The 27,751-nt window shown below is 53.2% G+C and overlaps 1 protein-coding gene across 16 annotated transcripts in view; it reads right to left on the bottom strand.

Annotated features, from left to right (window-relative positions):
• Nucleotides 1-27,751, bottom strand: part of NCOR2 (nuclear receptor corepressor 2) — a 260,683-nt gene that overhangs the window by 109,233 nt on the left and 123,699 nt on the right. For all 16 annotated transcript variants that reach the window (XM_030024273.2, XM_030024281.2, XM_030024280.2 and 13 more), the window contains exons 5-8: nt 27,343-27,522; nt 20,764-20,877; nt 7,758-7,814; nt 1,634-1,686 (exon numbers count right to left, since the gene is read on the bottom strand). In XM_030024273.2, the coding sequence (XP_029880133.1) occupies nt 1,634-1,686; nt 7,758-7,814; nt 20,764-20,877; nt 27,343-27,522 (404 nt within the window). The remainder of the gene's footprint in view (nt 1-1,633; nt 1,687-7,757; nt 7,815-20,763; nt 20,878-27,342; nt 27,523-27,751) is intronic.

A 27,751-nucleotide genomic window follows, 5' to 3' on the forward strand; every position in this document is an offset into this window, starting at 1 on the left:
AAATCACAGGAAAAATGTGATCCACAAACCCACAAATATTGGCAGTGGAATGGAGAGTGGGTGAAGCACCTGGATCTACTTTCAACTCATTCTTTCAAGGACAAAACTACTGATCAGCTCGAAATTGCCACCTTCAACGCAGGCAGCGTGTCCACCGAAGACAACAGCCAGAGGGCTGAAATGACATGAGACCCAGGCCAAAGCACATGCGTGTCAAAACCCTGGGCGGTCTTTGCCCAAGTCTTGCGGCAATGTCTGCCAAGCTCGAATGACAGGGGGTAAATGCCTTGCCAACACAAGGCACAAAGGAAACGTCTGGAAGTGGAAAGCTATCAGGATATCTCAGCTGCAGGAAAGGCCATCATTTCCCGCTGACCTCTCCATCTGCTTGCCCTCCCCACCCACACCCCGGAGATGATGCTCCCCTGCCCCAGAGGTGCACGGCACAGCAGCACCTTGGGTTTATGCACAGCACCCAGGCCAACGTCAAGTACCCGAACGCAACCCTCGCATTTATGGTGCTAGTGCCCAGCGCTGGCAGCGAGGCCGCTCGGGGACCTGCTGAGCCCTGTGGGAACCAAAGGGCTCGGGGTGACTCTGGGGTTTGAATGTTTTACAGTGAGTGCGTTGCCTGGATGACACAGGAAGCCTTGGGTGGAGCAGGAACCGAGTGCGGCCGGGCAGTGAGCGGCTGGGTCACGTCACCAAACCCTCCTCCTCCCTGCAGCCCGTGGGGACGGAGAGCACCTAAACATCGCCAGCGCCTACCATGCTCCCCTGCAGCAGAGCAGAACAGCAGAGGTACGTTAACGCTTTCCCTATAATTCCCCTAGCATCAATTAACATACCGCTGAAAAGCAAAAGATTATTAACTTTTGTTAATAGATTATTAAAGATGATTATCGCCAGCTGACCGAGCCCATATCAAAATAGACACGCTGCAGGCAGCTCAGAGCAATCATCAGTTCATTCAAGACAGATGAAAGTTTCAGATCTGGTTTGACTATTTAAGTTTCCAACAATAATCGCAATTATCGCTATTCTCATTATCTGTTATATTTCTTCGGTGTTCAGGAAGTCACTGTGGTTATTAAGTGCAGGTTGATGATTAAATCGTGTATTGAGGTGATAAGTCAAATTAGATGATTGCTAAGTCTCGGTAAGTATCTTTGAAATAACCAGTTGTTATTAGACATTCAAGAGGTGCTTCATGAAAATCTAATTGTAATTGCAACTTTTCATTTTACCTCATCTTTCCCGCATGCAAACACACATGGGCTGGCAGCTGATTTCATACTTCAGTATGCGTGAAACACAGAAGAAAGCACCCAAGGTGAGTGCTCTCTGGGAAAACGCCAAGAGACCGGCCAGGACCCGCATCCACCCTCCCAAGAAAATCAAAACAGCACCTTCAGCATCCCTCTGAATCAGGCTCCCAACTGCTGGGCTCCTGGAGCTGCTCCTAGAGCTGGTTTGTGCTTCAGCACCCAGAGCAGCGAAACACCAGCTCTAAAAGGATGCCTGCAATTCCTTGGCAGCTTTAATCAGGGTCTGGGAGCGAGCTAGCATCTCTCCCGCTCCAGCCTAATGCCCAACCTGACATTTAAAATAGCCTTTATTGCCACATACTTACATTTTAATGTTTTCATGGTATTGCCTGGTGTCTGAAGGCTGGTTGTATAATGGCTGAAATAAATAAGAAAAATGAAGGCATAAATGGTACGGTCTGACATTTAGAAACTTAAGCCCGTCAGAAGCGCTGCCGCCTCGGTGCAGGTTCCCATCTCCCTGAGCTGTGCCAGCCCAGGCGCCCGTCCCCGCACCCCCCAGTCCGCCTGTCTCCCCCAGCCCCACTCCCCAGCCGTACTGGAGACTGCTGGCTCCCGGCGGCGCCGCTCGAGTCACGGTGCATCCCGGCTCAGCCCGTGGGAGGGCAGGCAGCGCTCGAGCGAGCTGGCTCAGAACAAGCAATTTGCGACGTAATCCACATAAACACGGCACGGCGGAGTACGTGGTTGTTATTCACTGATTGAAAAACGCAGTGCGCTTTGGAACATATGACACGGGGGAGGCGAGGGGAAAGGGGGGCTTGGGGAGCGGGAAGAGACAGTCTGTGTGCTGCAAATTGTTATGTCTACACGGCAAAAGCCTGCCCGAGCTCTCCCAGGGAGCCAAGCGCAAGCAACTGCAGGCAGGACAAGTCTTCGCCCCCATGGTTTCCAGCAACACCAGGGGCAGGCTGGCCCCCGGGCACATCACTGCAGTCCCCCAGCACCCAAGTGTAGGGCGATGCTCTTGTCCATCCCTCAGGAGGGGCACTGGGCTCCAGCAGGACAAGTGTTTTGCCCAGGGTTGCCCTCTGGAGAGCGCAGTGACCATGGCTGTCTTCAGGACCAGATGGGAGCACCCACCATGGAGCTGCTCTGCTCCCTGCACCCTCAGTGGAGACGTGTCAGGGCCCTCCACGGCAAGTCAGGAGAGCTGGATCCATTCCTGGCCACCTTCAGCCAGTCACTGCCCTCGTTACCTCTCCCTTCCCATCCGCCGGGTGATATACGCTCGGGAACCTGCCACAATACAGGGTCCCACCTCTGGCAGGGAGAGGTGCCACAGAGACCACGCTTGATCCCACCCATTATGATTAACAGCTCACGCCATGCTCCAGGAGCTGCCACCAGTTGTGTCTGTGTAAGAAGGCTGACAGGGTGCTCAGGATTAAGCCCTTCAATGCTCTTCTAGTCATTGGCGAAACTGGTGTGAACATGTCCAAGACTGTGCTAATCAAAAGCTTGCCATGGCCCAACCATCATCTGCAACTGGGCGCCTAACAAGCACAGCTCCTGTCCAACCACAGAAACATCACCCAAGTTTTCAAGCAGTTCATCCACAAACTTTCACCAAATCAGCTGTGAGCAATCTAAAATCTATGGCCAAACACAGGCAGGGGGATGCGTGATGGCCGGGTGCTGGTTGAAGGCAGCATCCTGGCCATGGCTACGTACAAACCAGCTCACCTTCCTACTGTGGTCATATGGCTGAGGCTACACTCTGGGTCCTCTCAATCTCATCTCAGATTAAACATAGGAAAAGAGCAAAACATCTGCTGAACATCTGCTCAACCAGGTGAGCAGCACTGGAGAGGACAGGACCTGCAAACACAGGTGGGTCCCTTTCTCCTCCAGTTTAAAGAAGGTGTTATTCTCACCTCCTCCACAGTATCTCCCCACCACAGGTGCTTGGCAAAGCAGCTTGTTTTTCCACACAGCCAGCCTGTCTCTACTGCTCTGTAAAAAACAGATACTGCCTCACCTCTCCCCTGCCACACACCGGGACAGCCACATCGATCTGCACAGAAAGGAGACTGGGCGTAGCTCTCCCTACTCTCTGCAGCCCATCACCGCTACATCTTGGCATCAGTAGGTCATCAGCTTCTGTTTCTGGCTGCCCTTGGACATGTACCTCTTCGCTGGGAAAGCACACATAACCCCCATGTGGAAGAGGCATGCAGAGGAGCCCAGGCAGACAGACGTGGCAAGATGAACCGCCACGTCCCAGGAGGACTGCGGGGCTGCCAGCAGCGTTTGGGCATCTGTTACCCTGCAAGGGGATGGCAGGCTGCAAGTCTGCCAGGAGACACCTGCAAGGAGACACCCAGCCACCTCGTGCTGACAGAGCCAGGGCAGATGAGAGGGACAAGCAGGTCCCCCAGAAGATGACATGTTCTCAGTGGTGTCCCTTCCCCAGGGGTATTTCTATTATGAATCCTCTTAGATCCGCTGGTCTGACTCCAGGCTCAGAGCTGGCTGTGCACTTCACGCTTGGAAAGCTCAGAGGAACACAGACATCCGTCTCATCACGTAGCTCGAGAGAGGCAGGTCTGCACCATGGAGAGAAGAAATCAAGCCGTGGCTCTGGAGCATCACGTCCACAGTCACCCTGGAAAGGCTCGACTGGAGGAACTGCTGGAACTGCTGGGCGGCCTTGACCAGCGACTGCCTCTTGGAAGAGGACTGCAGGAACTGGAAATACTGATAAATAAGAGTGCCTCTCTTCCCTCTATGCTCATAAAAATCAAAGCAAAGAAGCTGGCCTGTGGTGAGCCACAGAGACCTTCTTCCTGGGAGAAGGCGGTGGAGTAAACGTTTTGGTTTGCCTGGGTTAGGAGATGCTCATGTGCACATGGACATCACGGATGCCCTGATGCCACTCAGCTCACCAAAGGCTGCTGATTCTTTTCTGCTACTACTTATATATGATATAAACAGCCATTTAAATTCTTAGTTAGCAAACCTAAGTGTTAACAGACAAGCACTGGACCACATCACTTTAAAAGAAACACCCAAACATTCAGAAATAAACTCTGGGACCCAAAACCAAGATCCACATGACACCAGGATCTCAAAGAGATTTCTGTCTGCACAACAGCCTCAGCATTGTAACTCATTCATGCAGTGGAGCAAGCCCAGGAGACAAGTTCTCCCTATCCCATAGAGACCATAACCTCACAGACTAAAGTTACAGAAACTTTATTCTCAACAGGGCAGGGACTGAGAAACAGCATCTTCCCTCAGAGCCGTCCGCATCCTGCACAGCATTACAACTTTCTCAATGAGTAAGCAAACGTAAAGCTGACAGGTCAGATGGATAAGGTGACATGTTCAAAACATTCACAGTGTTTCTCCAGGGTAAGGGACATGTAATGCATTTCTCTGGGGGATGACATTTAAGAAAAACATAATTGCAATGCAAAGCTATTACTGGAAAAACCTTGGATTTACTGAAAGCTTTTTAAAAATAAAACAGAATGAAAGGTCTCAATTGCTTTCTGGCCACTGCAGCGTTCAGACTACACATCTCAATGACATTTCTCCCTGGGGAAAACATGGGGTCATTTTTAAAATGGTACCGCTATGTTGCGGGGATTAAATGAGCAGAGTCCCGGTTTACTGAGTCACAACCTCCTCCTGACCTAGAGGGGAGCACTGGCTTCCTGGGATCTCAACTGGATCCCTGCTTCCTGGGGATCCCTTGGCAGGGGGTGATTTCCACTGCAGGTACAGTGAGACGAGCCCCAGCCAAGCAGAGGGCAGCAGCCGTGGCCGCGTGGCACACCGGTGTGTTCTGCATCAGCTGGGGCTGACATGAGGGCCAGGGAAGAGGTGCAGGGCCACCCAAAACCCCAGCAGATAGGATGGAGAGGCACCAGCAAGGAGTAATGGGCAAAGGGATTCGGGGACAATTCTGCATGTTTAAAACCCCAGGAGCACAAAAACGATGATCCTCCAAAGAGGATGAGACATGACTGACACCTCTAAGACAAAAAATGCAGGGCCAGACTTTGTAAGGTCAAAGCAGTGAGAAGCCAGGAACCAGCAACAAACACTTGCTGCTTCCTTAAGATGTACAACCCAAGGATACCAGTTTCAGTGAAGAGCTTGTAAGCCCAAAAGCTCTGAGGGAGCTGTCTAAAAGACTGAAGTCAGGAATTAAAGAGTTTCCTACCAGTGCTGGGCCATCTCCCAGCAGCTTCCAACTCGATGGGAAACACATGACACAGACCCCAAACTTCTGGGTAAATCGCTATTTATGCTATACTGGATCACTCTCAAAACCCCTCCTTCCAGCTAATGCTACAGGCAGCCTCAACCAGCCCACTGACGTGCTCAGGCGGTAAGATTTCTTTCTTCGCTCACACACAAACCCCTCGGAGCAACCTGCCGCCAGCAGGACAGAAGGCAGAGCCCCACCATGGCCCCTCCGCCCGTTAACGCCAGCACAAGCTGGGGACGCAGCCTCCAGCTCTGTTCTACCAGCAGCACCCAAGACCTCGTACCGCCTCGCCCTGCTCGTGGCCGCCGTCTGCCAACGCTGCGGTAACCTCTGGCCTCTCTCTGCCATCACTAACCCATTTCCACCGTGACCTCTTGCCTCGCACCATCAGCCCCTGGCAAGCTGCCCCGCTGCCGAGCCGACGCGCATCCGTCACCATCGCTGTTGCAAATGCAATAACCAGAGCTCTCTGAATGACCAAAAGCAAGACATCAGCAGCCTGAGTGGAGCCGATAGCAGCCCAAGACCCTGCATTTGGGTGACAGCCACCACTGCTCCTTGCAGGGGTTTTGCACAGGATTAGCACCAGGCTGCCCCAACCTCCCTGCAAGAGACCTCTGGCTTGCGGCAGCTCCAGGGCTGGTGCACGTCGTGTGCGACACGGTGGAGCAGGCGTGCACATCGGGCAGAGCATGCAAAGCTGCTCTCCTTCCTGGAGCTGCTTCCTTTCCAACTCAGAAGAAGATCTGACTATTCATCTCATCTCTCAGAGGCCGTTGGCAGGTCCCGGGTGCTGGTTTGTCCGACACGGCATGGGGGCTGGGCCATAGGAAGCGTCTGTCTCTGGGCAGACAGATGAGACAGTCTGCAAGACGCACACAGAGCCCAACCGGGGTTTTGCAGGGTTTTCTCAGCAGAGGCTTCCCCTGCCCTCTGAGGAGTAAGGCAGGGTGACAGAGGTAAGTTTTGCACTGGGTTCTGCTACAGCTCCCCCCTGTGCAGTGTTAGCACCCAGGGACAAAGCATCAACAAACTAAAAAAAAAAAAAAAAAAAAAAGGGAAAAAAAGGAGGAAAAAAAAAGCGGGGGGGGGGGGGCGGAGCAGAAGGAAAGAAAGGAAATGCAACATTGTTGGGATGAGGAAGCACCAACCCCAGGCACTGCCTATCTTCAGAGCAGAAAGAGAGCAAAGGGTTTGACCCTGGTGACTCAAAGGAAAAATAATGAGTGCTACCTCCCCAAACACAGAAGCGGGCTTTGACACGTAGCAGTGAGCACTAATTCCCTTGTGACCTCTCCCTTACGCATCCGGGGAAGATAGGGATTAGTACCACCTCCGCAAAGGCAAGTCCAAATTACAGCTGTCGAGGACTGCGAGCTGCCTGCTCCCACCTCGCAGGAATGGCTCGCTCTGTTGCACCCCGCAGCCAGTGCAAAGCAAGAGATGCTCCGTCAGACCGTGCCTGTCCCCCTCTGCTCCCTCCAGCAGCATCGCTGCAGACGCACCCTTTCCCAGCACCCTTCTCCAGGACTCAGCCCCTCAGGAGTTGTTTTCAGCCACCCCTCCAGCAATCAACCGCTTCACTTACAGCTGGATTTTGCTGGGTAAGAGGGCAGCCCAAAATTGATAATTTATTGTAAGTTGTTTTTCTCAGCTTCTCTGTGCACGAGGAAGACAGAAATAGGATGTGTGCGAGTCCCGATACCTGCAGGTTGTTGCAGCTGCAACCGGGCCGTGCTTACAGAGCACCCTCCAACACCCTCCTCCGTTAGCGGCGGGGTGGGACAGAGAAGAGCTGTCCCAGCACCCATCCCTCCCACACAGCACCACGAGGCTGGCTGGGCCGGCAGCAGCCCCACAGCCCCGGCGCTGTGGCTGCCATCAGCAGGTGAAGCCATCAGCATCCCGAGCAGGGGCAGACCGTGCCGGAGCCCCTTCCGCCACCCAGCTCTGCTGCGGCATGTGAGGCAGGAGCCTAAGGGTTAAGGCTCTCCAAAGAGGGCTCTGTGTGTGTGTCTGCCTGCGTTTTAGTACTCATCTCAGTCACTTCGCTTCCTGCCTTGGTGCTGTGCCAGCGAGAGGTCCGGGCCAGCAGCACACTTCCTTCTGACAGCTTAGACACACGCACAGGGTGCCGAGCTCGCCGCCCAGGGACCTCTCCGAACCTGGCCCAACTCCCACTCCCCACAGCGAGAGGTAACACTCACCAGCTCCACCTGGGGACCCAGTCCTTCCAGGATCCGGTGGGCAGCCTCTGCCTTCTTCTGCAGGGAGGAAAGGGAAGAGGGAGAAGAAAAGTTATTTCTGCCCCTGGTTACAGTCACAGTCCTCTGCTCCAGCTCTCCCCCTGTGCTAAAACCCCTTCCCAAACCTCTCCAGGGCTGCCACAAATCCCTTCCCTGCCTGAAAGCGGGTGGAAAAGTTCAGCTCAGCCTCTGGACCTGCAGGAAAGCCCCACGGGCAAAGGGCTCCGGCACTCGAGCTATCACGACTTTAATGCATCCGAGCTCTGCCCGGGAAGCGATCCAAATCCCTGACCCCTCTCTGGGTGCCAGGCGGGGGGATCGCACCCGTTACCTCCACACGGCCGCTGTGTGAGGAGGAGGAGGGCGGGCGAGCCGGCAGGCACGCAGAGATGCCCTTTCTGGGATTCATCGCTTCACGAGCATGTGATTGTTAGATTTGAGCTGCCCTTGGCTCCTCATCTTGCTCTCGCTTCCCTCCCCTCCCTGCCGCAGAGGAGCCCTTCTCTGCCCCTCCCGCCCCCGGCCAAGCTACCTAGTGCTTATTAGAGGAAAAAAAACCACCCAGGAACATGTGTCAGGGGCTGTGTGGTGGTTACTAATTAAACAGGCCTGAAAAAAAGACATGGGTTGGCTGCAGCAGGAGTCTAAATAAAAGATGACATTTTCGGTAAACAGCACTTCCTCGCAAAGCCAGGCTTTTCAGCGGGAGTTACTGACAGTCCGATAAATCCAGATCACTGCATGCTGCCGATGAGCCACAGGGCTGAATGGACAAAGCCAAATACCTGGCAGCGAGGGGGGCAAGGAGATGGATTTTCAGAGGTGTTTGTCCAGTAAAATAGGTAGTTTTAGCTATTTTGGGGTAGGGGGGAGAGAAAATCCACAGTTGCCTAAAATAGGGCTGAAGAAGCAGTGGGCAGAGCTGAGCTTCCCCATGAGGACAGCCGTGGGGCAGGGAGGACAGGAAAACCCTTTTTTGAAGCACATTCAACGTTTTAACCCAGTAAGCACTAGAGCCCCGCCAGAGCTGCAGGGTGGGGGCTGAGCCCCGGGGCTGGGGAGCTGGGGAAGGCTGGGCTCTGGGTGCACTCCCCGGCAGAGCCAGCGGGGCCTTGGCAAACCCTGGGTGAAGACCCCCCAGGGCAGGGAAGGGATTTCAGCTCCGGGGGGTCTGGCTCAGGCTGCTCTCTAGCAGCGGGCACCTCTCACCTTCACGCCGGCTCACGGCAGGATGAGTTTCCCAGGGTCTCAGCGCAGGGGATGTCTCGCCAAAAGCTGGCACACCGCCCTGCCAGCTTAACCCCGCGTCCGCCCCCCTCGGTGGGTTTCCAAAAACTTCACCTATCCCCCCCGCCGCCAGCCGGTCCTCAGAAGCGCCGATGCAGCTGTTAGGGGTGCAAGTTCCTCGCTGGGGCTTTGCACACCCACACACAGCCTGATCTGCCAGCGTGCACTTTTGCAGAGTCGGCCCCGAGAGCAGCTGCATGAGTCACCCTGCCCGCAGCCAAACTCAGGGCCCCGGCAAAACAGCCCCAGCCCGGCTGCAAAACCTGCGCCAGGTGCCTCACCACAACAGGGCAACCAGGACTCGCTTCCAGCTCCTCTATTTACTGCACGCTCTGGAGGATACGAAGCTTTTTTTGCAGTTTAGAAGCGACTTCAAGGATGCTAGGAGAGACGTAACCACAAAGCGTGCCTGCTCTGGCACCCTCCCCACACGTACGCACGATGCGCGCAGCAGCCCCGCTATTAACGCATCCCTGCCTGTTCATCCGCAGCGCTCCTGCGCAGCAGACCTTGGGGTTCACAGATGTCACGATCACTGCGTGTACCTCACAGGCAAGGACACACAGAGAGAAGCGGAGCAGCTAGCGATGCTGTGGCAGAGCCCAAAACACAGCTAGAGTCCGTCCCTGCGAGCCGCTCTGCCCCTCCGGCCTCTCCCGACTCCCTGCTCCATCCCAGAAGGACCACGGGAGGAACCCCAATGCCCAGCTCGCTCTGCAGCCCTCAGGGATGCGCAGACGGGGCAGCCACCCAGCGGCTTGCTCCCGCATTACCAGCATGCCGCTCGGTCCACGCCACGCTTCTGTCCGGTGCCAGACCGGCAGCGAGATGCTTGCAGGGATCCCAGGGAAAGCACGGCCATCCCAGTGATGGAGATGGGTTTTTGGAGAGCAAGTGCATCCTGGAACGAAGTCTGGGAGATGCTGGGAAACAGCTGCAACAGAAGGAAGCGCCTGCCCTCGCTTGGGGCTCGGGCTCCAGGGAAAGAAGCCACATGTTTACACATGGCAATTACATTTTCTGCACTGCAAAAAACTGCTCCCAACTATTCTCCCACGCAGACTGCTGCCGATGTGGGGGTGCCACATGCTCCCTAGCGAGGACAGGGATTGTCACCATGAATCCTCATGTTCTCATCTGTATGCAGCAAACTGTCCCGCTACCAGCTCAGAAGGCAACAGCTGCAGGGGAATACACGGCCAGCACACCTCCATGGAAAACCAACTTTATGTCAAGGTACCACATTAAGTGTCCTCCGTGGTTACTTGACACATAAGGGAAAGAAAGACGGGACCGTCCCCACCTGACCCACGGAGGAAGCAAAGTGATCCCCAGCACCAGGGACCTATCTACAAACCACAGCACTCACAAAGCTTTAGATCAACGGGGTGTAACATGTGGCCTGAACGATAACCGACACTTATCTACCCTGCTCAAAATACCACATCTGCTACAGAGTGCGTGCCTCTTCCACGCGAGATCCCTTCCCTGAAAGGGGATTTCCCACCAGGTTCACAAAGATGGAGAGGCCCAGCTAATGCAGCACCCAGCTCTGCCATCATCAAGGATGCTCCAGCTGATGAGGAGGAAATCAAATCCCAGCAAATGCAGCCCGGGTGAGAAACGCAAGAGCTGCACAGCCCAGCCCGGCTCCCCCCAAAGCATTTCCCCCACTGTGCACCTGACTCCATTAACAGGAACAAGCCAGGTCTGCCCGGGGACTTGCCCCTTGAAATATTCAGCACACGATGGAGAACTCCCCGCCAGAGCTTAGTATTTTGGTCTCCAGGAGCTATAAAATCTGCTGACCTTGGAGAACATCAGCACCGTGGCATTCGGAAGCCTGAAACAATTAAAACCGGGGGGTAAGATTTTCAGGGGGGTCATTAAAGCTGCTACAAAATACTCTGCATCTTCTGCGAAGAGGGTGATTTGGCCAACTGCCCTCCTGCCCGCCACTTCTTGCTGGTGAGCGGGAAGCATCAGCTTACCCAAATTTTTTGTGATGCATACCTGGGACAAAAATCAGCAAACCAATTAATTGCAGACAGCGTAACTCTGGGTAGAAGATTGCAGCCCCAGCTTGAGGCAGCCAGTCCCACCGAAGGCCCGTTCTCCTGGGCACCAGTGCTGGTGAAAGATGCCCTGGCAGCGGCTGATGGCACAGCTAGGAGTCGATGATGCTGGAGGCCCATGTGTACAATGCGATTAACTTCGAGAAAAAGCTGAGTATGTTCAGCTGCTGCATTTGCCATGTTTAGACAACTTAATGAGACAACCCAGAGGCAAATCACCGTAGGCAGAACATGTGGCGAATCAAGAAGAATGACATAATTTGTCTTGCATTAACCAACTGTAATACACACGTCTCCAGAACGAAAGATCAGGAGGGGAAGCTATTCTGAGCACGTCATATCTTTATACGTACACAAAGAAGTGCCTCTATCTTGAAAGCCACCCAATTAACACTTGACATCCACTGTAATTGCTGATGCTCCTTGCTGCATTTATCAGATCATAGCAGAACCGTAATGAGCTGTCTGAAAGGCCACGCAGACCGAGGTGAGAGCTAGCGGCAGAATTGGGAAGGACATGTTACACCCAGCAGAAGGTTCCCACCATGCTGGGGCTCATCCTGAAAGACAGCCAGACACAGGGAGACATGCTCCTGCCTGGGGACCTAGCTAGCCAGAAGCCTGGCTGGGGAATTTAGGCAAAAACCTCAAAGCATTCACATGCACATGCAGCCCCCAGCTCCCCCCCGCAGCCTCAGGACCTTTGCTGAAGACCACCAGCAGCCCTGTTAAATCCTTTCCTTTCCAAAGGCACAGCCACCTAGGACTCGGTTCCAATATTGATTTCGTTAGGAGTACATCTAGTGATTGACCCTGCAGAAGGAAACCAGAGGGTTCATCCTACATCTGCTGAATAACCCCACCCACGCCTGCAGTCCCTGTTATTTAACAGAAAGAAATGTATTAGGAAGCAAATCTAGCTATTATTTCTGGTGAGATGCATGAAGATCCCCACACAGGTTTATAGTCCCTCTGCAGCTCCACAGCAAGCAGCTAATGACCCCTTTTCCCGATTCAGTAGAGTGCTGAAATATTGCTACAGCACTGGGAGCAGCAGCGTTCACGGAGGGACTGAAGCCCCGAGGCTGAATTTTGCTCCCATTTACCATCAGAGTCACTTTGCTCCGGTAGAGTGGCTCTGGGTTTGGCACCGGCACGGACACAAGCAAACCGCGGGCACTTCCGAGGGCAGAGGCAGCGTGTTTAAGCACAACTCAGATGAAGAGATGAAGCCCATCACATACTAGTTCTCCACATGCATTTTTGGAGGGATCAAGGTGCGTCAAGAAGTGCAGCTGAACCACAAACACTGATCTGTGTCAATGCAGGGCCCAAGGATGCAAAAGGGGACCTGCAGACGTGGCAGGCAGTAGCACCTGCCCCCAAAAAACCTCCCTCCCCACGGGCAGGGGCACAGGCAGGCAGACCATAGCTGGGGAGGGTGCACTCTTACCCCATCTCACGCTCTTCCAACAGGCCTGGAGCTAGAGACATCTTCGCCAACAACAAAAACCTCCCTGCAGACTATGAAAATCTCCATTCTCACCTAAAAAGCATTTGGCTTCCAAAGCAAACTCCAGCCCCTTGTTTTTCCTTTGAAGAAACTTAAAATAGGCTTGGGAGGGGGAGGCGGGCAGGAGAGCAACTTCCCAGCCATGTGAGCTCCCGCGGGTATGACGAGCCGACCCCACGAGGCAGCGGAGCATCCGAAACCAGAGGAGGGAGAGTCTGGGATTTCGCGTGGGCTCTTCTTAAAGCAAAGTTTAAAAATGGAAGAGAAGGAAACACAAGAGTTATTTTGAGAAAGCGGATCTGAAATTAGGAGGCGGCATTTTCTTGGACTGACTCCAGCCGTGGCTCCATGCAGCACAAAGCTGCTCCAGCTGAACCGTGCTCCCGGGGTTATTTATAGCAGCCCGTAGGCAGCAGTGCTGGGGAATGGAAGGGTTTCTATTTGGGACCAGGCGTGTCCTGCATGGAGATAAGCAAAGCAAAGCCCTCCGAGAGGCAGGAGCGCTGCGCACAGGGTGGCGCTGGGAAAAAATCCTGTCCCGGCAGCATGACGTCCCACGGACAGGCGGAGCTGCCGGAGTGGCATGGCAAAGAGGCAGGCTGGAGTTGGATTTTGTTTAAAACAAAATTCAGGAAAAGTGTGGCTGAAGTCAGCAGAAATCATGGAAACCCTCAGGCGAGACACCTTTTACGCAAAGCAGAAAGCAAACAGTCTGGGGGGATGTAAAGGCACTACCTCTGTGCCAAGATCTGCTGGGACCAAACCACGACCTGGCAGTGCTGGTTTCACGGGGAAAGGTTTTCATTCCTATGACCACGGCTACAGATTTTTTCCCCTTTAAACCTCAGCATCCTCTCTCTGAGCGCCAAACCACCCCAGCAATTTGCTGCCCTCCCCCATAAAACAGGTGGGACGAGCCCTAGCACCGTAAGAAGGGAAAGCAACACTCTTCCCTCCCCAGCTCCTGCAGCCAGCAGGAATGGCCACCACACCAGTGCTCCCAACCCAACTGTCGAAGCCCAAGGATGGATGCCCTCCCCCAGGCTCTCCTTGAACCCAAACGTCCCTGAGCATCAGGGGACATCGGTCAGCCTCGGTGGTATGTGCCAGGCTCCTCTCACCTGGCCCAGGGGCTGATGCTCTCCAAGGGTCCCCATGGGATGCGGGTGCCCTGCACGCTCCCCGCTTCCCCACCTCCCTGCGCTTGGCTGGAGCCATCTCCCCACCGCACCAGCAGTGATGGAGCACCATCCCTGAGGCTCAGGCCAGAGGATGCATACAGCGGTGGTTATGAATGACAAATCACAAATAGTAAGAAAATTGAGGTCACGGGTCACATTGGAGCCGTGTGTTAACACCAGTCCCTGCCTATCCTGTGCAGAGCGTGACAGGCCAACTCATTTCGGTTGCTCGCCAATCTCTGGCTTTGGCTAGTCATTGCCAGCCAGTTTCTGTGGTCGGCTTGCTTGTACTCCATCCACGGCCGAGGGGTGAACCCCCCATAGTAGCTGGGTTTCCACTCGCACACAGACCTAGCATCACGCTCTGTTGTCTGCAAGGTTACGGTGCTGTTCAAAGGCATATGAAGCTTAAAGCAAGGTGCTAACGAGGCTTTGACATTGCAAACTGTTGTTGAACATTTCACCATTGCAAAACTGCTGAAAATGTTGCCATTGCACAGAAGGCTTTTAGAAATCAAAGTCTCAGCACTGGAGCAGTTACAGAAAAGCTCTGGTCACTCAACCCAAGGAGCCGGAGCCATGCCACTTGGTCTACGCTCCTCCCTCTGACAGATTTGGATTCTCTGCACTTCTCATCCTTATTTCCAGGACCTAAAAATGCAGGACACGGCACTATCTGGTCTAGGTTAGTCACGGACAAAGCTTCTAAGTCAATGCACTTACTGGGAACTCCAGATCCTGAAGCAGACATTAAAAATCAGACATCAGGATCATCAAAAAAACCCACCACCATCAAAAAAAATTTCATTAAAATCTGTGAAAAAAATGAAAGGATTCTCTATGACTCCACGCTAAATGTTTCAATTTTGTCTTTTTGGAAATCTTGCTAGCATGCACAAGTGTTAACAGCATCTAACCTCTGACCTTCCCGTTTGTCCTCCAGGCTACCTGAAAGTCCATCATGCATCACCGAGCCAAGAGGAGGCAACCCCAGAATAAAAGTTATCACAAACAAAAGCAAAACGAATGCAGCCCTTTCAGCAGCCAAATACAAAATGCCCCCACCCCAACTACCACATAAACTAGAGTTTGGAAAAAAAACCTTGCAGATTTAATGCTCGAAAGCAGTTTCACTGCTAAGGTTTTATTTACTGCACTAGCTCCGTGCTGACGATGCAGGCCTGATTCTTCCCTTTCTAATGTAAATCAGGAGTTCATAGAAAATCAGAGTTATACAGACATAAAATCCCCGTGGGATCTGAGTCACACTCGGTGCCTTTGAGTAGTTAACGGCTAGATTATACTTTGCAATGCTAAAAGTGTTCATTTATTTATTCTCTTATTTATGGATGGGGCATTAATGCTTTATGAAGGTATTTGAGGAGGGTAAACGGATAGCTGGGAACACGCTCCGCACAGACACAACAGCAGCAGGGGGTGGAAAAAGTTCAAAACAATCCTTTGAATTCCAATTTTACAGCATGATGCTGAATTTATAGATAGATAGCTGCGCCCTTTTGAAGGAACAAGCACCGAGACAGAAAACGAATTAAAATTTAATCTTATTGATTTCCACCAACTCAATCCCAAGAGCGAGACAGACGCTGCTGCCTGCTTCCACTGCCTGCACTGCATCAAACCCAGTTTTTTGGAGGGCTGACAGCAAAGCAGGGATGGGCTCACGCGGCCACAAGCCATCAGCACCCAGAGCACGCAGGGGTGACGCGGGGGGACTCATCCCAGCTTTTGCCACGCTGCGGTGGGTCGCAGCACGCGGCGTCCCCTCCCTGGCACAGCGGTGGAGGGTGAAGTCATGCCGTGTCCTGACGCGACCTCTCCCTCTCCAATAAACGAGCTCAATGTTTTAGAGGAAAGCGGATGTGCGCTCATTTGCAGGGACAGGTCTGACACAAGGACGGAGGCTGCTTTTTATCTGCTGGTCTCCGAGCAGGAATCCTGCCTGGCTCCGACGCACGGCAGGTCTGCAGAGAGCCTTCAACCACCCCGATACGGCTTGCAGGGAGCTGGAGATGGGTACATGCCGGCTCCATGTCATCACAATGGTCGGAGAGAAGTCGTGAGCACGTCTGCATGCACGCGTGCACGGTAGCTGATGGGGACTTCGGAGGAGAATTCACTCAGCCGAGTCAAGGTGGGCTGCTGGCATGGCCAGGGCTGCTGCAGTGCAGCTTCCTCCAGGACATGCTGACAAGGAGAGCTCAGCCAGCCAAGCATCCCAGGAAAGGCACGGAGAGCAATTTAGAGCAACAGCAACGCTGCCCTTCTCCGCATGCTTAGCAAGGGACCTGGAAATTTCCATTTAAAGCACAAAAACATCTTCAAGCCCAGGTACGCTCAATCAATTTCAAGGGAAGACAGATGCAAGGAATCCCGCGAACGGCCCAGCGGAATAAAGCCATGGCTAAAAATATACACAGATGATCTGCCCTGGTTATGGGGACTTGAGGTGGAAGAAAGCTAAATTCTCTCAATACAGTAACGCATCCAAGAAGGGCAAATTAAAGCCTGCAAAGAGGCTGTGCTACAAAGCTACCACCTTAGAGGTGCCAGACCCAGCAGGGATCAGCTTCCCCCCACAGCGGAGACACTAAAGGTCACTCACACAGTTTAATTTAGGAGATCCCCAACGCCTACATTGCTGTCAGTCTCTAGCAGCAACCGAGATGCCTGTCACAACCCAATTTCCCCAGGTAGCTCTGCACCACCCTGCCAGCACCCAGCTCCCAGAGAGAGGGGTGACAGGGACTGGCAAATGCACCCCATCCTGCACCCATGCATCCTGCAGCCGCAATGGTCCTCTGAGCTCCCCACTGCACCTTCTGAATGATCTCGGTGATTTTAGCACCCATTGCTGTTTGCAAACATCCTTCTGTCTCCTCAAGGACTAAAAGCACTTTTGAAAATAGGACTCAGATGCTTCTGAAAATGCTACCCACTGTTTATTCTCAGTTTAGTCTACAGATAGTACCAAAAATGTTAACTTCCATTCTCATACACCCTTTCAGAAGTGGTACAGTTTGCACTCACAGTTGAAATTTTGGCTTGGATACACACATGTGTGTTTTTCTGTGTTACACTGCAAACATTTCCCAAAAGGTACCTTTTTGTGTGCAACTTCACAGCTCATCTTTGGAGACAAGATAAAGTGGCTCCAGTCAGCACATACCCAGGGCAGGAGGCACCTGGATGTTGAATATCAACTGCCTCTCTATAATCCAAGTCTCCTAAAACCTTCCCAAGTGCAACCACAGCCTCACAGTACAGGATTTTACCGCAGTCAAGAGCAGCTTCTCTCCACTCTTCCCCAATAGAACCTGTACAGTCAACTTTTTTTTCTGGAAATCAATTACTTGTCCAGCAGAGTGTAGCAAGAGGGGATTACAGGTCACGTTTTCCACAATTATCCTCTCCGATGCCAAGGAACTTTTCAAATCGTACCGTTAAGTAGGTCACAAGAGGGAAAAGCAGCGTGATGGGTGTTTAGCATCAGCAAACCTGAATTTTGAGAAAATCAGATACAGGCCAGCACTGACCTGCATCCCAACCCCTCATCCATACCCAGCTCGGCAGTGAGAAAAATATATAGACTTCCCTGATGAACCTTAAGCTAAAATTAGAAACCATTCACCCCTGCAAAGCCACAGCTATCGCCAAAAAGAAAGTAGGTCACAGAATGGCTGGCTAACTTGATTTTCTGGCATTTCTAGCTGCTCTGTCCTCATGTAACCTCTTCTCTCCCATGGACCATTTTTGGTGTCTCCTTTGTTCAGGGTATAACTGCATGCAGTGTGCAACTCCGGCACAGCCTGGCAGGAGCGGTGGGAACAGGCATGGTGGCACCCGCGTGCTCAGTGAAGCACAGACCCACGGTTCATGAAAAATTAAACCGGAGCCAGGCGACAGCCCCTCCACGAAGCGCGCTGCCTCCCACCTGCTCTGGGATTGGCACAAAGGCTGGCTTTCTGCCCCTTCCACAGTATTGCTCCTTAAAGATCATTTCAGAGTTTGCCAGCTCTTCGGGGGTGCTTTGCTCTCTCACCTCTTCCCAAGGCCTGAATATCCTCTTTTTATTTGCATTTCTTACCACGCACTGCCTCCCTTAAGCAAGCTGCAAGCTGTGATGCGAGTACACGAGGCTTTTCCTCCTTTTGTGCACAGGCTGGAGCCCTGGCTCAGCTGTTAGAGCCGCTTTTGCTGCAAACAGACCTCGAAGCATCCAACTTCACTGCTTTTCTGCAGCACGGAAGAGCCAGAAAGGCTTAAAATTTGGCTCAGTGACCTTCCCCACCCTAAATCAATACGTCTTTATCTGACTTGTGGCCCTTTGCTCCTACCAACTCACCTTGCAATGAAGCGTTACGCTGCAGCAAAGCCACAGGTCAGCACAAGCATGCCGGGAGCTCTCCCCACGTCCGACAGACAGCTGGGTACATGCGGAGGGTCTGCTGCCACCAAACCCACCCAAAGCAACCCGATGTCCTATCACCAGCCACTCTTTTCCACCCACGATCCTAACTGACACTGCTCCCACGTCCTTTCCTCTTCCAGCTTTCCTCCACCTGGCCCCACAGGGAAGAGCGGTCATCACCAAAAGGCATCCCAAACGTGTCCAACAGAGGTGAGAGGCTAAAAGCTGAGCCCAGGGATGCCCTTTAGAAGGACAATTGCATCCTGAATCCCACCTTTGTTACTGGAGCCATGGCCAAGGGCAATGCTGTTGGCGAGGCTCAGCACACCCTTCCCCTTGCAGCCCACAGGTCAGCATCTCCCTGCTATGGTACTTAAAAGGGTCCTTCCATCGCCTGGCCTCAGCCATTACAATGGGCCAGCAAGGCTCTGTCGACTCTCCGTTGCCTGGGAATAGATCATGTCCTTCTTCAAAGGAGGAACTTCCCTCCAGCCTGCTATGGTTTCTCTCAAGCAGAAGGGAAGGGTTGTTTGGTTTGAGTCTCCCACCCACAGACAGGCTTGCTTACACGCTACTCACAAGGGGACTTTACAAGAACAGGGGAAGAATCATCATTTACCCATCCCAGGGATCACGCAGACACGAACACGGAGCCAGATTTGAAATTATGCAGACATTTGGTGTCAGACATGACCTTCGCTTGCTGAGCACCCACCTGGAACGAGAGCACCCTATCGCGAAGGTTAATAGCAAAACACTCCTGGTAGCAGCCTGGCTTTGAGGATCAGCATAACTCAGAATAAACTCGGGCACGCTGACAAATGGGTGCCACCAACTCTGAGCACTGTATGTGACAGTGTCCCAGGTATTATGGCTGCGCGCTTTCAAGAAGAAACGTAGAACTTCATGCTTGACCTCTGCACTCTTTGTCACCACCCATGGAATCAGGCAGCAACCCCGAGGGACTGCCCTGAGCCACAGCAGAGGCTTCGAGAGCGTATCATGTCTGCTGTGGAGGAGGTGACGGGAGACTCAGGGAGATGGGGGGGAAAGGGTGACCCTGCTGCTGGCATGGGCAGAGACACAAGGTGACAAAGCAGGACAAGGGTCTGGCAGGACACTCAGTCCCGAGCCAGGTCCAGCTAACGGGGGCTGCTACAATGCAGGCCGTTTGGGACGCAATGGCTGAAGATCACCTTTCCTTCCTGCCTCAGCACCATCACCCGTTTCTTCCCCTTGTAACGTGGTCCAGGTACATGAGAGTGTCCAAGGAGGATGGGGCTCAAGGGAATAGGAATAAAAATGTTTGAGACCCCCTTTTTTTTTTTCAACCTAACCACTTGTACAGGAGGCACAGCCATCTAGCCCAAGACCCCTGGAGAGGGCACTTGGTGATGCCACAAGGAGAACAGCTTTGAAGAACACTCAGCACCTGCCCCTAAAGCCCAGTGTCTGTAAAACTATCACCAGCTGGCACTTGCTAATGCATCAAACACATCGACCTCAGTCTTCACCCACTCGCACAACAGACCGTGCCAGCGTTGGGTTTCCTATTGCTCAGGGAGAGAAGCAGATGGAAAAAAGGAAAACCAGGAAAATTGCACTGCCTGGGAGTGCAGGGTATTTGATTTTTTTTCTTTTTTCTTTTTAGGAGTCGGGCACCTGGATTTCTGCAGCTCCCAGTGAAATCGCAGGCCTCGCAATTCAAAATAATTAGCGACTAGTAGTTTTCCCTTTATGCAAAATCATCCTTTTTATCCAACACCTAAATGAAAATGAATATGCTTGATTATCTACCAAAGGGCCCAATTTCCTAGCATCGCTCCGAAGCACACAGAAAAATTCGTGTCTCCTCAGGCTGCTATTACAGGCAATGGCTGAGTGCAACAAATGAGTGGTCAAGGCAGAGACCCAGAGCCAGGGATGCCAGCCTGACCTTTGCTAATGCTATTTACAACGTCAAATATCCACAAATCCGGCCATGGCTGCATCTACTTCCTTTCTCCCCCAGCCTGGGGGGCTCAGGGGAAGGCAGGACAGCTCGTAGCTGGCCTGCCAGTTTTGGGGCATCATGAATGTCCCCCTCCATCCATGCAGCCCACCCCACCACGCCAAAGCCCATCCTTTGAGGCAGTTTTCAACCAGGTTCACTCCCAGGGGAGAAGATGAAACAAGCTATTTAACAGACAGGGCTCTAAAGCATCTCCTGAACGCTTCAAATCTAAGGCTGATCGCAGGAAACCCCCCAGGCAGTTCTTCAGAAGACATTTGTGCTCAATCCACACAGCAGAGCAAGCTCCTCGCAGCTCAGCCCTCTGTCATCACCGTCCCCAACAGGCTCCATCTATCCACCTCCCACGGCCTCCACCCCAGGGGTCTCGCCCAGGGGAATCCCTCACCTACCCGGTACCAACCTCCCCGTCCCTGGCCACGGTGACACGGCACGATCGCACGTTTGTACTTCCATCGTTTCCAGACTCACCCTGTTCTCGTCGTAGATGATCTGCACCAAGCTGCGATGTTTGGACTCGATAGGAGGGGGGGAGATGGGTTTTTCAGGCTCTGGTGGTTTGGCTGCTTCTTCCTCCAACTGTTGCTGTGGAAGGAGAGGGGGGAGGAGGAGGGTGAGTCACAGCGAGAAACGCAGCCGTCCCCATCCACACGAGACTCTCTGCGGTGCCGCAACCGAGGCAGAAACCGCCATGGCAGAAGGCTTCCTGCGAGACACGGGCAGGCTCAGGCTGCGGAGGGACGGGGCGAGGGAGGAGAGCTGCGTAACATCCCCTGCCACGCAAGCGCAGCACTGTCCTGCCCCAGGCACCCGGCCCCGTGCGGGTGGGTTGGTGCTTTTTAGGCATGGAGGATGAGGACCTGCCTTGAACGAGCCTCCTGGAGAGGGCTTGAAGCTAGAAATAAGGATTTTACTGGAAACCCTTAAAGGGAACCACAGCTCCAGCCCAGCTCCTTGCTGCTACCTGCCTCCGGAGCTGCCGCCGTGCTGCAGGGAGCGGTGGAGGAGCGCGGGGTGAGCAGCAAGACTGCTCTCCACCTTCGGCGTTATCTTGCGAGGCTGTGGTTGGAGGAGACGCCTCAGGATGACTGTTCTCAATTAAATGACTTGTGCACCCGCTGCCCCTGCATCGTGCAGCCAGATGAGCCAGTAAGTATGGCAGAGAAGGCAACACCACTGTGAAAGCTGATGTCTCTGGTCAGAGTCAGCCTGATGGGACACGTGGCAGGCCTCCCAGCCAAGGTGAGAGATGCAAAGTGCTCAAGAGGGCAAGTAAGAGCTACAGGACTCCCTGCAGAAGACAGCACAGTGCTCAGACACGGGCCACCAAGGTACCCTTTGGTGAACTTTCACAGAGAGCCCAAGTACCCAGGTTGCAAATGCCTGCAGCGTGAACACGCCATGTGGCTCCAGCTGTCCTGGCAGGCACATGAAGAGCTGCTCAGGGCACTGACACAGCATTAGCTGCCTTCCAGCAGTCAGCCATTACACTCTCCTGGGAAGGTGGCTTTAAGACCCATTTCTCTCCTCCATTCATGCAGGACAAGCTGTCCTGAGCAGAAACCACCAATTAAGTCCAGGCTCCAACCAGAGAAAGCCCAGTAGGGGTGGACGGCCATCATCTAGGCGTCCTGCCCTCAGAGACAGCAGTGCCAAAATGCTCACTTTGTTGGCTCGTCTGCTTTCTTACAGTCTTTACTGCATTGCCACAGCTCCACATTTCACGGTATCTAGGCTCTGAGGTGCAGCAGCTGTGTGCAAAACTACAATGCACTGTCCCCTCCAGCTCCGTGTGGCTGCCTGTGCTGGGACACACGCAATCCAAGGTGTGCGTCTCATCCCAAGCTTCACTCCCACTCACAGCAGAAAGACGCAGGAGCTCAACAGCTGCTCCCTGAACATGTCCACCACATCCCCACCACACATGCAGTAAAATGCACCCAGCCCCAAAGCTGAGTTGAATGCTGACTACCCCCTTGGAGATGGAAAGCAGAAGGGAGCACATCCACATAGACACCTTTAGAGATCACTAATCTTTTAATGCGTTCCTACCCATCTGTGAGCCACTCACGTCACAGCAAACTAATTATAAAGCAGCGGATCTAAGAAAGCACTTTTGAATATCACCGCGATCAGCGGATATATCTGACATATGACCTGCGCCTCCGGCTCTCCCGACGGGTGCGAGTCAGGAGGATACATCTGAGCCCTTCCAGTAAGTTTGAGGAACTGCTCAGCCAAAAGAGGAAATAACAGATTCCTCCGGGCTCCTCCTGGGGCCACCGGCTCCCTGCGAGGAGGGAGAGCGCACGCCGTGCACGGCAGCTGCGGGGCAGCACAGGCACGGGAGAGGGAGCGGTTGTTGAAAAACGCCTATGATTTTTTCGCTGCTCAGCTCTGAATCTCCAAATCTTTGTATTTTTTTCCTGCAGCTGAAGCATCCCTTGTTGAAACAAGGGGAAAATCGAGCGAGTCTCGTACTAGGAAGAAAATGCACCTGGGATTGACAGCAATCGGCTTGCACCAGAGGCGAGCGCACCACCGTCCTCCCAGAGACAGCAGTAGCTAGTGGTCCGAGAAGAAGGCGGACACCTATTCCTCCTTCAGATCATCTCTGCTCCCATTGAGAACACCTTTAACAACACTAGGGCTGTAGGATGCAGTCCAAGAAAACACTTAAGCACCCAGATAGGTCTACTGGCTTGGCTGAGAAAACTCACACCCCTTAAATTAAATGTGTTTCAATGGATGAAGCAACCCCATGCTGTGGGCTCCGCTCATGCTCCACCTACCCACAGATGGACATCTTTTCCCATACAGGGGAAAGCAGCAGCATAGGGAACACCGAGATATAGCCAAAAAATAGCCACTCTTGCCAGCCAGACAGCTGAGCATTGTCCTGGCTGGGGAGAAGGCTCTAGCAGAGACAGGACAGCCCAGGCTCCGCACATAGGCATCAGCATGCCCACCTTGGGGTTTTAGCCTAGGGGTTACTCCAGCCACATGTGAGGACAGCCAGGGATCGGCCAGCTCAGACCACCTGCACCCTGGAAGGGGACAAACTTTCCCCAGCACTGCAGGGATCCATCCCTTCCTGCCTACAAAGAGCCAGACCACTGTGGCATGCTGAAGGCTCCAACCACACACGAAACAGCCCCAAAGCTCCCTTCTCTTCTCAACCATGGCTGTTTCTCAGGTGGCCCAAATAACAGTGCCATGCAAAGGCAACAAGAGCTCTTCAGGAAGCCATGGCTGAAACCACAGGCTGCAAAGCAGTTCTCAGCATCAGCCCCAGCACAGAAGCAGTGCTTCCAGGCACCTGCCCGCTCTTGCTTGGTGTCCTAAGGCACCCCATCACACATCCTCACTCCCACGTGATAAACTCCAAAAGCTCCAAAGAAAGAGCCACCAAAAGGGATCAGTCAAATCCCCTACTTCTCTTCGGGAAAATATTTGGGTTAAAAAAAAAAATGTCAGAAACTTGGCTACAGTGTTCTGGAAACCCACAAAAATTCTGCAAAGCGGTCGGGTGTGTTGTAAGTGATTTCAGACAAGAGGATTTGATGGCGTATCAGGAAATGAAAGTTTGCCAGTAAGTGGAGGCTCATTAAAAGCAGCTCGTTAAAAGAAAAAATACAAATCTAATTATAGCTGAAATACAGTAGAGAATTAAACTCTACTCTCTGTGGCGTAACACTGTACGGTTATTAAAGGGCCAGATGCTAGAGGTAAGGATGCGGGCAGGGTCTGCAGGCAGCACACCTGACCACAGCAGGTTCAGCCCATGACAGCTACCCCTGGGAGCTGTGGGAAATGGCAAAGCAAAATAGGTCAGGGTTCCCAGACACGGACAAAATGGATTTCTTAAAGGTCTGCCACAAAAGCTAGGCTGGGACTGTGACCTTTACAGCAAGAGAAGCGGGATGAGAGATGAGTCTTGACGGCTCCACACTCTCTCCCTCCCCACTCCCAGCAGCAGCTGCCCAAAAGCCCCCTCCTCTCCCCAGATGAAAGACAGTGCAGCGACGTTGAAGGTACGCAAGATGCTATCGTTAGCCATAGCCCTGGCTCCTACAGCATCCACAGGCCAATCCATTTCCAAGCGGAGGTGGTGCCCTCTCCAGGTAAGAGTCCCTTTGGCTGGCCCACACGCTGCAGAGGGGCCACTGGAGCCTGCAGCGCTGGCAGGAAGGTGGGTGACATTTCAGGAAGACCCCATCCCCACATGTACCAGCTCCCATGCTGAAGGGACCTGCCTGACAAAGCCAAGGTCCTTACACATGCACCCAGCTGCCACACTGCCTTGCATTAGGCAGCCATCACCTGGGTACCGGGATGCTTCACCTGCCCAGGGCAGAGGAGAGATCTTCCAGCCACAGGGCATCTCTGAGAACCACTTTCAAAGAGCCAGGAGAAGAACAGAGGAAACTTAGCCAGGAGATAGATGGAAGGGGAAACCCTGGAGCTCTTCCACCCGGCCGGCTCCACCTCCATCACCAGGTGGGAGTGTTGTACTCCCGCAGAGCCCGTCGCCAAGCTCGGCACCCAGGGAGGCTCAGGCACCACTGCGGAGAACAGCCCAGTAGTTTATTTCTCCTTCAGATCCCCGGTACTGCTGCCAGGAATAAATGCATAAGGATTATCCTTCCCTGTCAGGAAGAGGGGGAGAGAGGACTCAGCGAGAGATTTAAGCGCATATGGTACATGAATGAGCGGGGGATGGCTGATGGAGGTGGCCTTCTGCCAGGGGTGCGCAGGGTTTGGGGAAGGTTTCTTGGCTTGCTGAAGACGTTTGCTTCTTGCGAAGTCCAGGCAGAGCCTTCCTTGCCATTTCTGGAACAACCAAAAAGGGATGGAACAACCAAAGATGGTGGATTGGGGTTGGTTGGGATTTTTTTTTGCACAGCCTTTCCATACAAATGTATTTAATTACCCTGAGAAGGCCTCCCAAAGACAGAGGGGAAAAGCATTAGGATATTCCAGCTGCGTACAATTTCTCCCCTGCTCCGCTGCCTGTTCCTGCAGGAGCGGTATCTGTTTCAGGCTGATTGCTTTCCCTCGCTCGTCTTTCTCCTGCGCTGACAGCTCAGATGTACAGATGGACAATACGTTCCCGGAGCATCTCAGGCAGGACCCACCCCCTGTGAAAATGGTTCCTCACAGATGTGCCAGCTCTGCCAGAGGACCAGGCTGGGGAAGGATCCTGCTGGAGGGGAAAGGAGGCCATGTTGGGGGGGCAGGATTTGCTACCAAATGACTTTGCCACCATGTGCCAAAACAAAACAAAACAAAAAAAGAGGGGGGGATGCTTTTACTGCCAACAGCCGCTTTCACCTTCTTCCCCACTCAGCAGAGCATTTTTGTGGGGAGGAAGAATCATAAAATTCATTCAGAGGGAAGAAATAAAGCAACCAAGCAGCCAACAATAAAAAAACCCATTTCCTTATGGAAGGACAGCTTGATTTTAATGGCAAGGAGCATATGCTGCTCCCGTCAGCTTGAATAGCAGCTCCTCAGCATCTCTGAAAAAAGTCAGGCAGTGGATCAGCAGAATTGTCAGTCCCCCTGGCTGCCATGAGAGGGACCTTCACTGCTGCACTGGGCACGCATCCCACTCTGGAAGCCCTTCTCCAGAGTGGGAAATGATCATGGTTTGCACCTCCTTCCTCAAATATGAGTTAAAAGCATAGACCAGCAGCCAGACTGCCAGGTGAGAGAGGACACCAACATTTTGTCTGAGCTTCCTAGGATGGAGAGGGGAAGGGCTGGCTTCACCCAGCTCCCACCAAACCCAACAAGAGGAACCTCTGTTGTTTCCATCGCTCCAGGTGTTCCTTTGGCCCCTGCAAGCTGACACACAGGGCTGCTCCCTCACACCCCCAGCACAGCTGCTTCTGCCTACTCTTGGCTCCCTCTCCCTAAGCACCCGATACCTCTGCAGATAAAAAGCAACACAAAAAAAAAAGGTCCTTGTCATTAACTACACCATATTGTTTGAAAACAAAACCAAAACATCCTGCTTTGTCTTGCAGGAAAGAAAGGGACAGTATCTGGTATGGGAAAACATAGATCTGATGGGGAGAAAGGTCAAGGGCATACTCATCCTTGAGGAGCACTTGCCCCATGCGACAGCCCAAGTAGGGGTTTTGCTCCATTCCTGAATTCCTGCTGCACACCCCTTGGGAGAGGTCGCTGCTCTCGGGCAGTTTGGGATTAGCAGCCATCAGGGAGTTTAGAAACTGGCCCCAAGCAAAGGAAATAAAGCAACCAGTAAGAGGCGCAGAGGGAAGTGATTTGCTTTAGGGAGTGAAAGCCTTTAAGTCTGTGGGTTTTTTCACAGACATCCCCCAAGGTTTTGTCATATTAATCTCTTAATGGGTTTATGGTAATTGTATACATGGCAACGTCGAGCAGGCAATCCTTCTGCTGGGGAGTGCTCTTGTGCAGGGGTAAAGCACTAACCGAGGAGACCACATTCAAATCCCTGGCTCAGGCACAGCCCTGACTGGAGTTGGACCAGACGCTGCTCACGGCTGCAGATCTGCAAAGCTCCGGAGAAGGGGACTGGATGCTCAGGAAGGGGCATTAAGACATCGCAGCAATGTTTTAAACAGCCCAATACTACAATAGTGGCAGCAACAGCACTGGGGAGAGACAATTGCTGGAATGGAAAAAGGAAAGACCTTGTGCTAATGCTGGGCTGTATGGACGACTCAGGCAACCCAGGCTGCGTTTCCAGCTCTGCCACTGACTGCTTGCATGACCACGGGCAAGTCACCGAGGACAGATTTTTCTCCCTTTGAAGCACTCTGACATGCAAAAGAGCCCACAAGCTGGGTTTCCAAAGCTCCCTTGTCTTGCAAATACCAGCCCCAGACTGCTGGCACAGCAGCAACCGCCCCATGCCACAGCAATGAGCACGGACACAGAACATCCCGGTGGCACTGCCACTGCCACTTCCCCTCTGTGGATAGGCATGGGCAAGGACGGGGCGTAAGGCAGCACGCAGAAGCGAGGACGCATGCTCCCCTCCAGGCCACAGCCTCTTACCTGCTTCTTCTTCAGCTTGGAGATCTGCTGCTCCACCATGGTGATCTCGCGGTCCACGCGGTCCATGTTCTGAATGAGCTCCTCCTTCGACAGCCGGGCCGGCAGCAGGTCCAGCTCGGCATCAGGGTGAGCAGGGCTCACGGGTGACACAGGCTCCAGTTTGCCAGGCAGGCCACGATCCTGGGGACCATAAAACAACCAGGTCAGCTCTTTCCCAAGAGACTTTGAATCCTCCTCTCATCCTCCCACGCCAGCTGCCACAGCTCCCTGGCCCATTCCCAGCCCTCGGAGACACACACACCCCTCAAAAAACCTGCTAGACTAAGCAGTACCAGTTGCCAGATCACATCACTGCAGTGCTCCGCAACCTCCAGTATCTCCAGAGAGCACCAGTTTAGTCTCCCAGGGA

Source organism: Aquila chrysaetos, chromosome 9 (genome assembly GCF_900496995.4).
Source record: "Aquila chrysaetos chrysaetos chromosome 9, bAquChr1.4, whole genome shotgun sequence".
NCBI lineage: Eukaryota > Metazoa > Chordata > Aves > Accipitriformes > Accipitridae > Aquila > Aquila chrysaetos.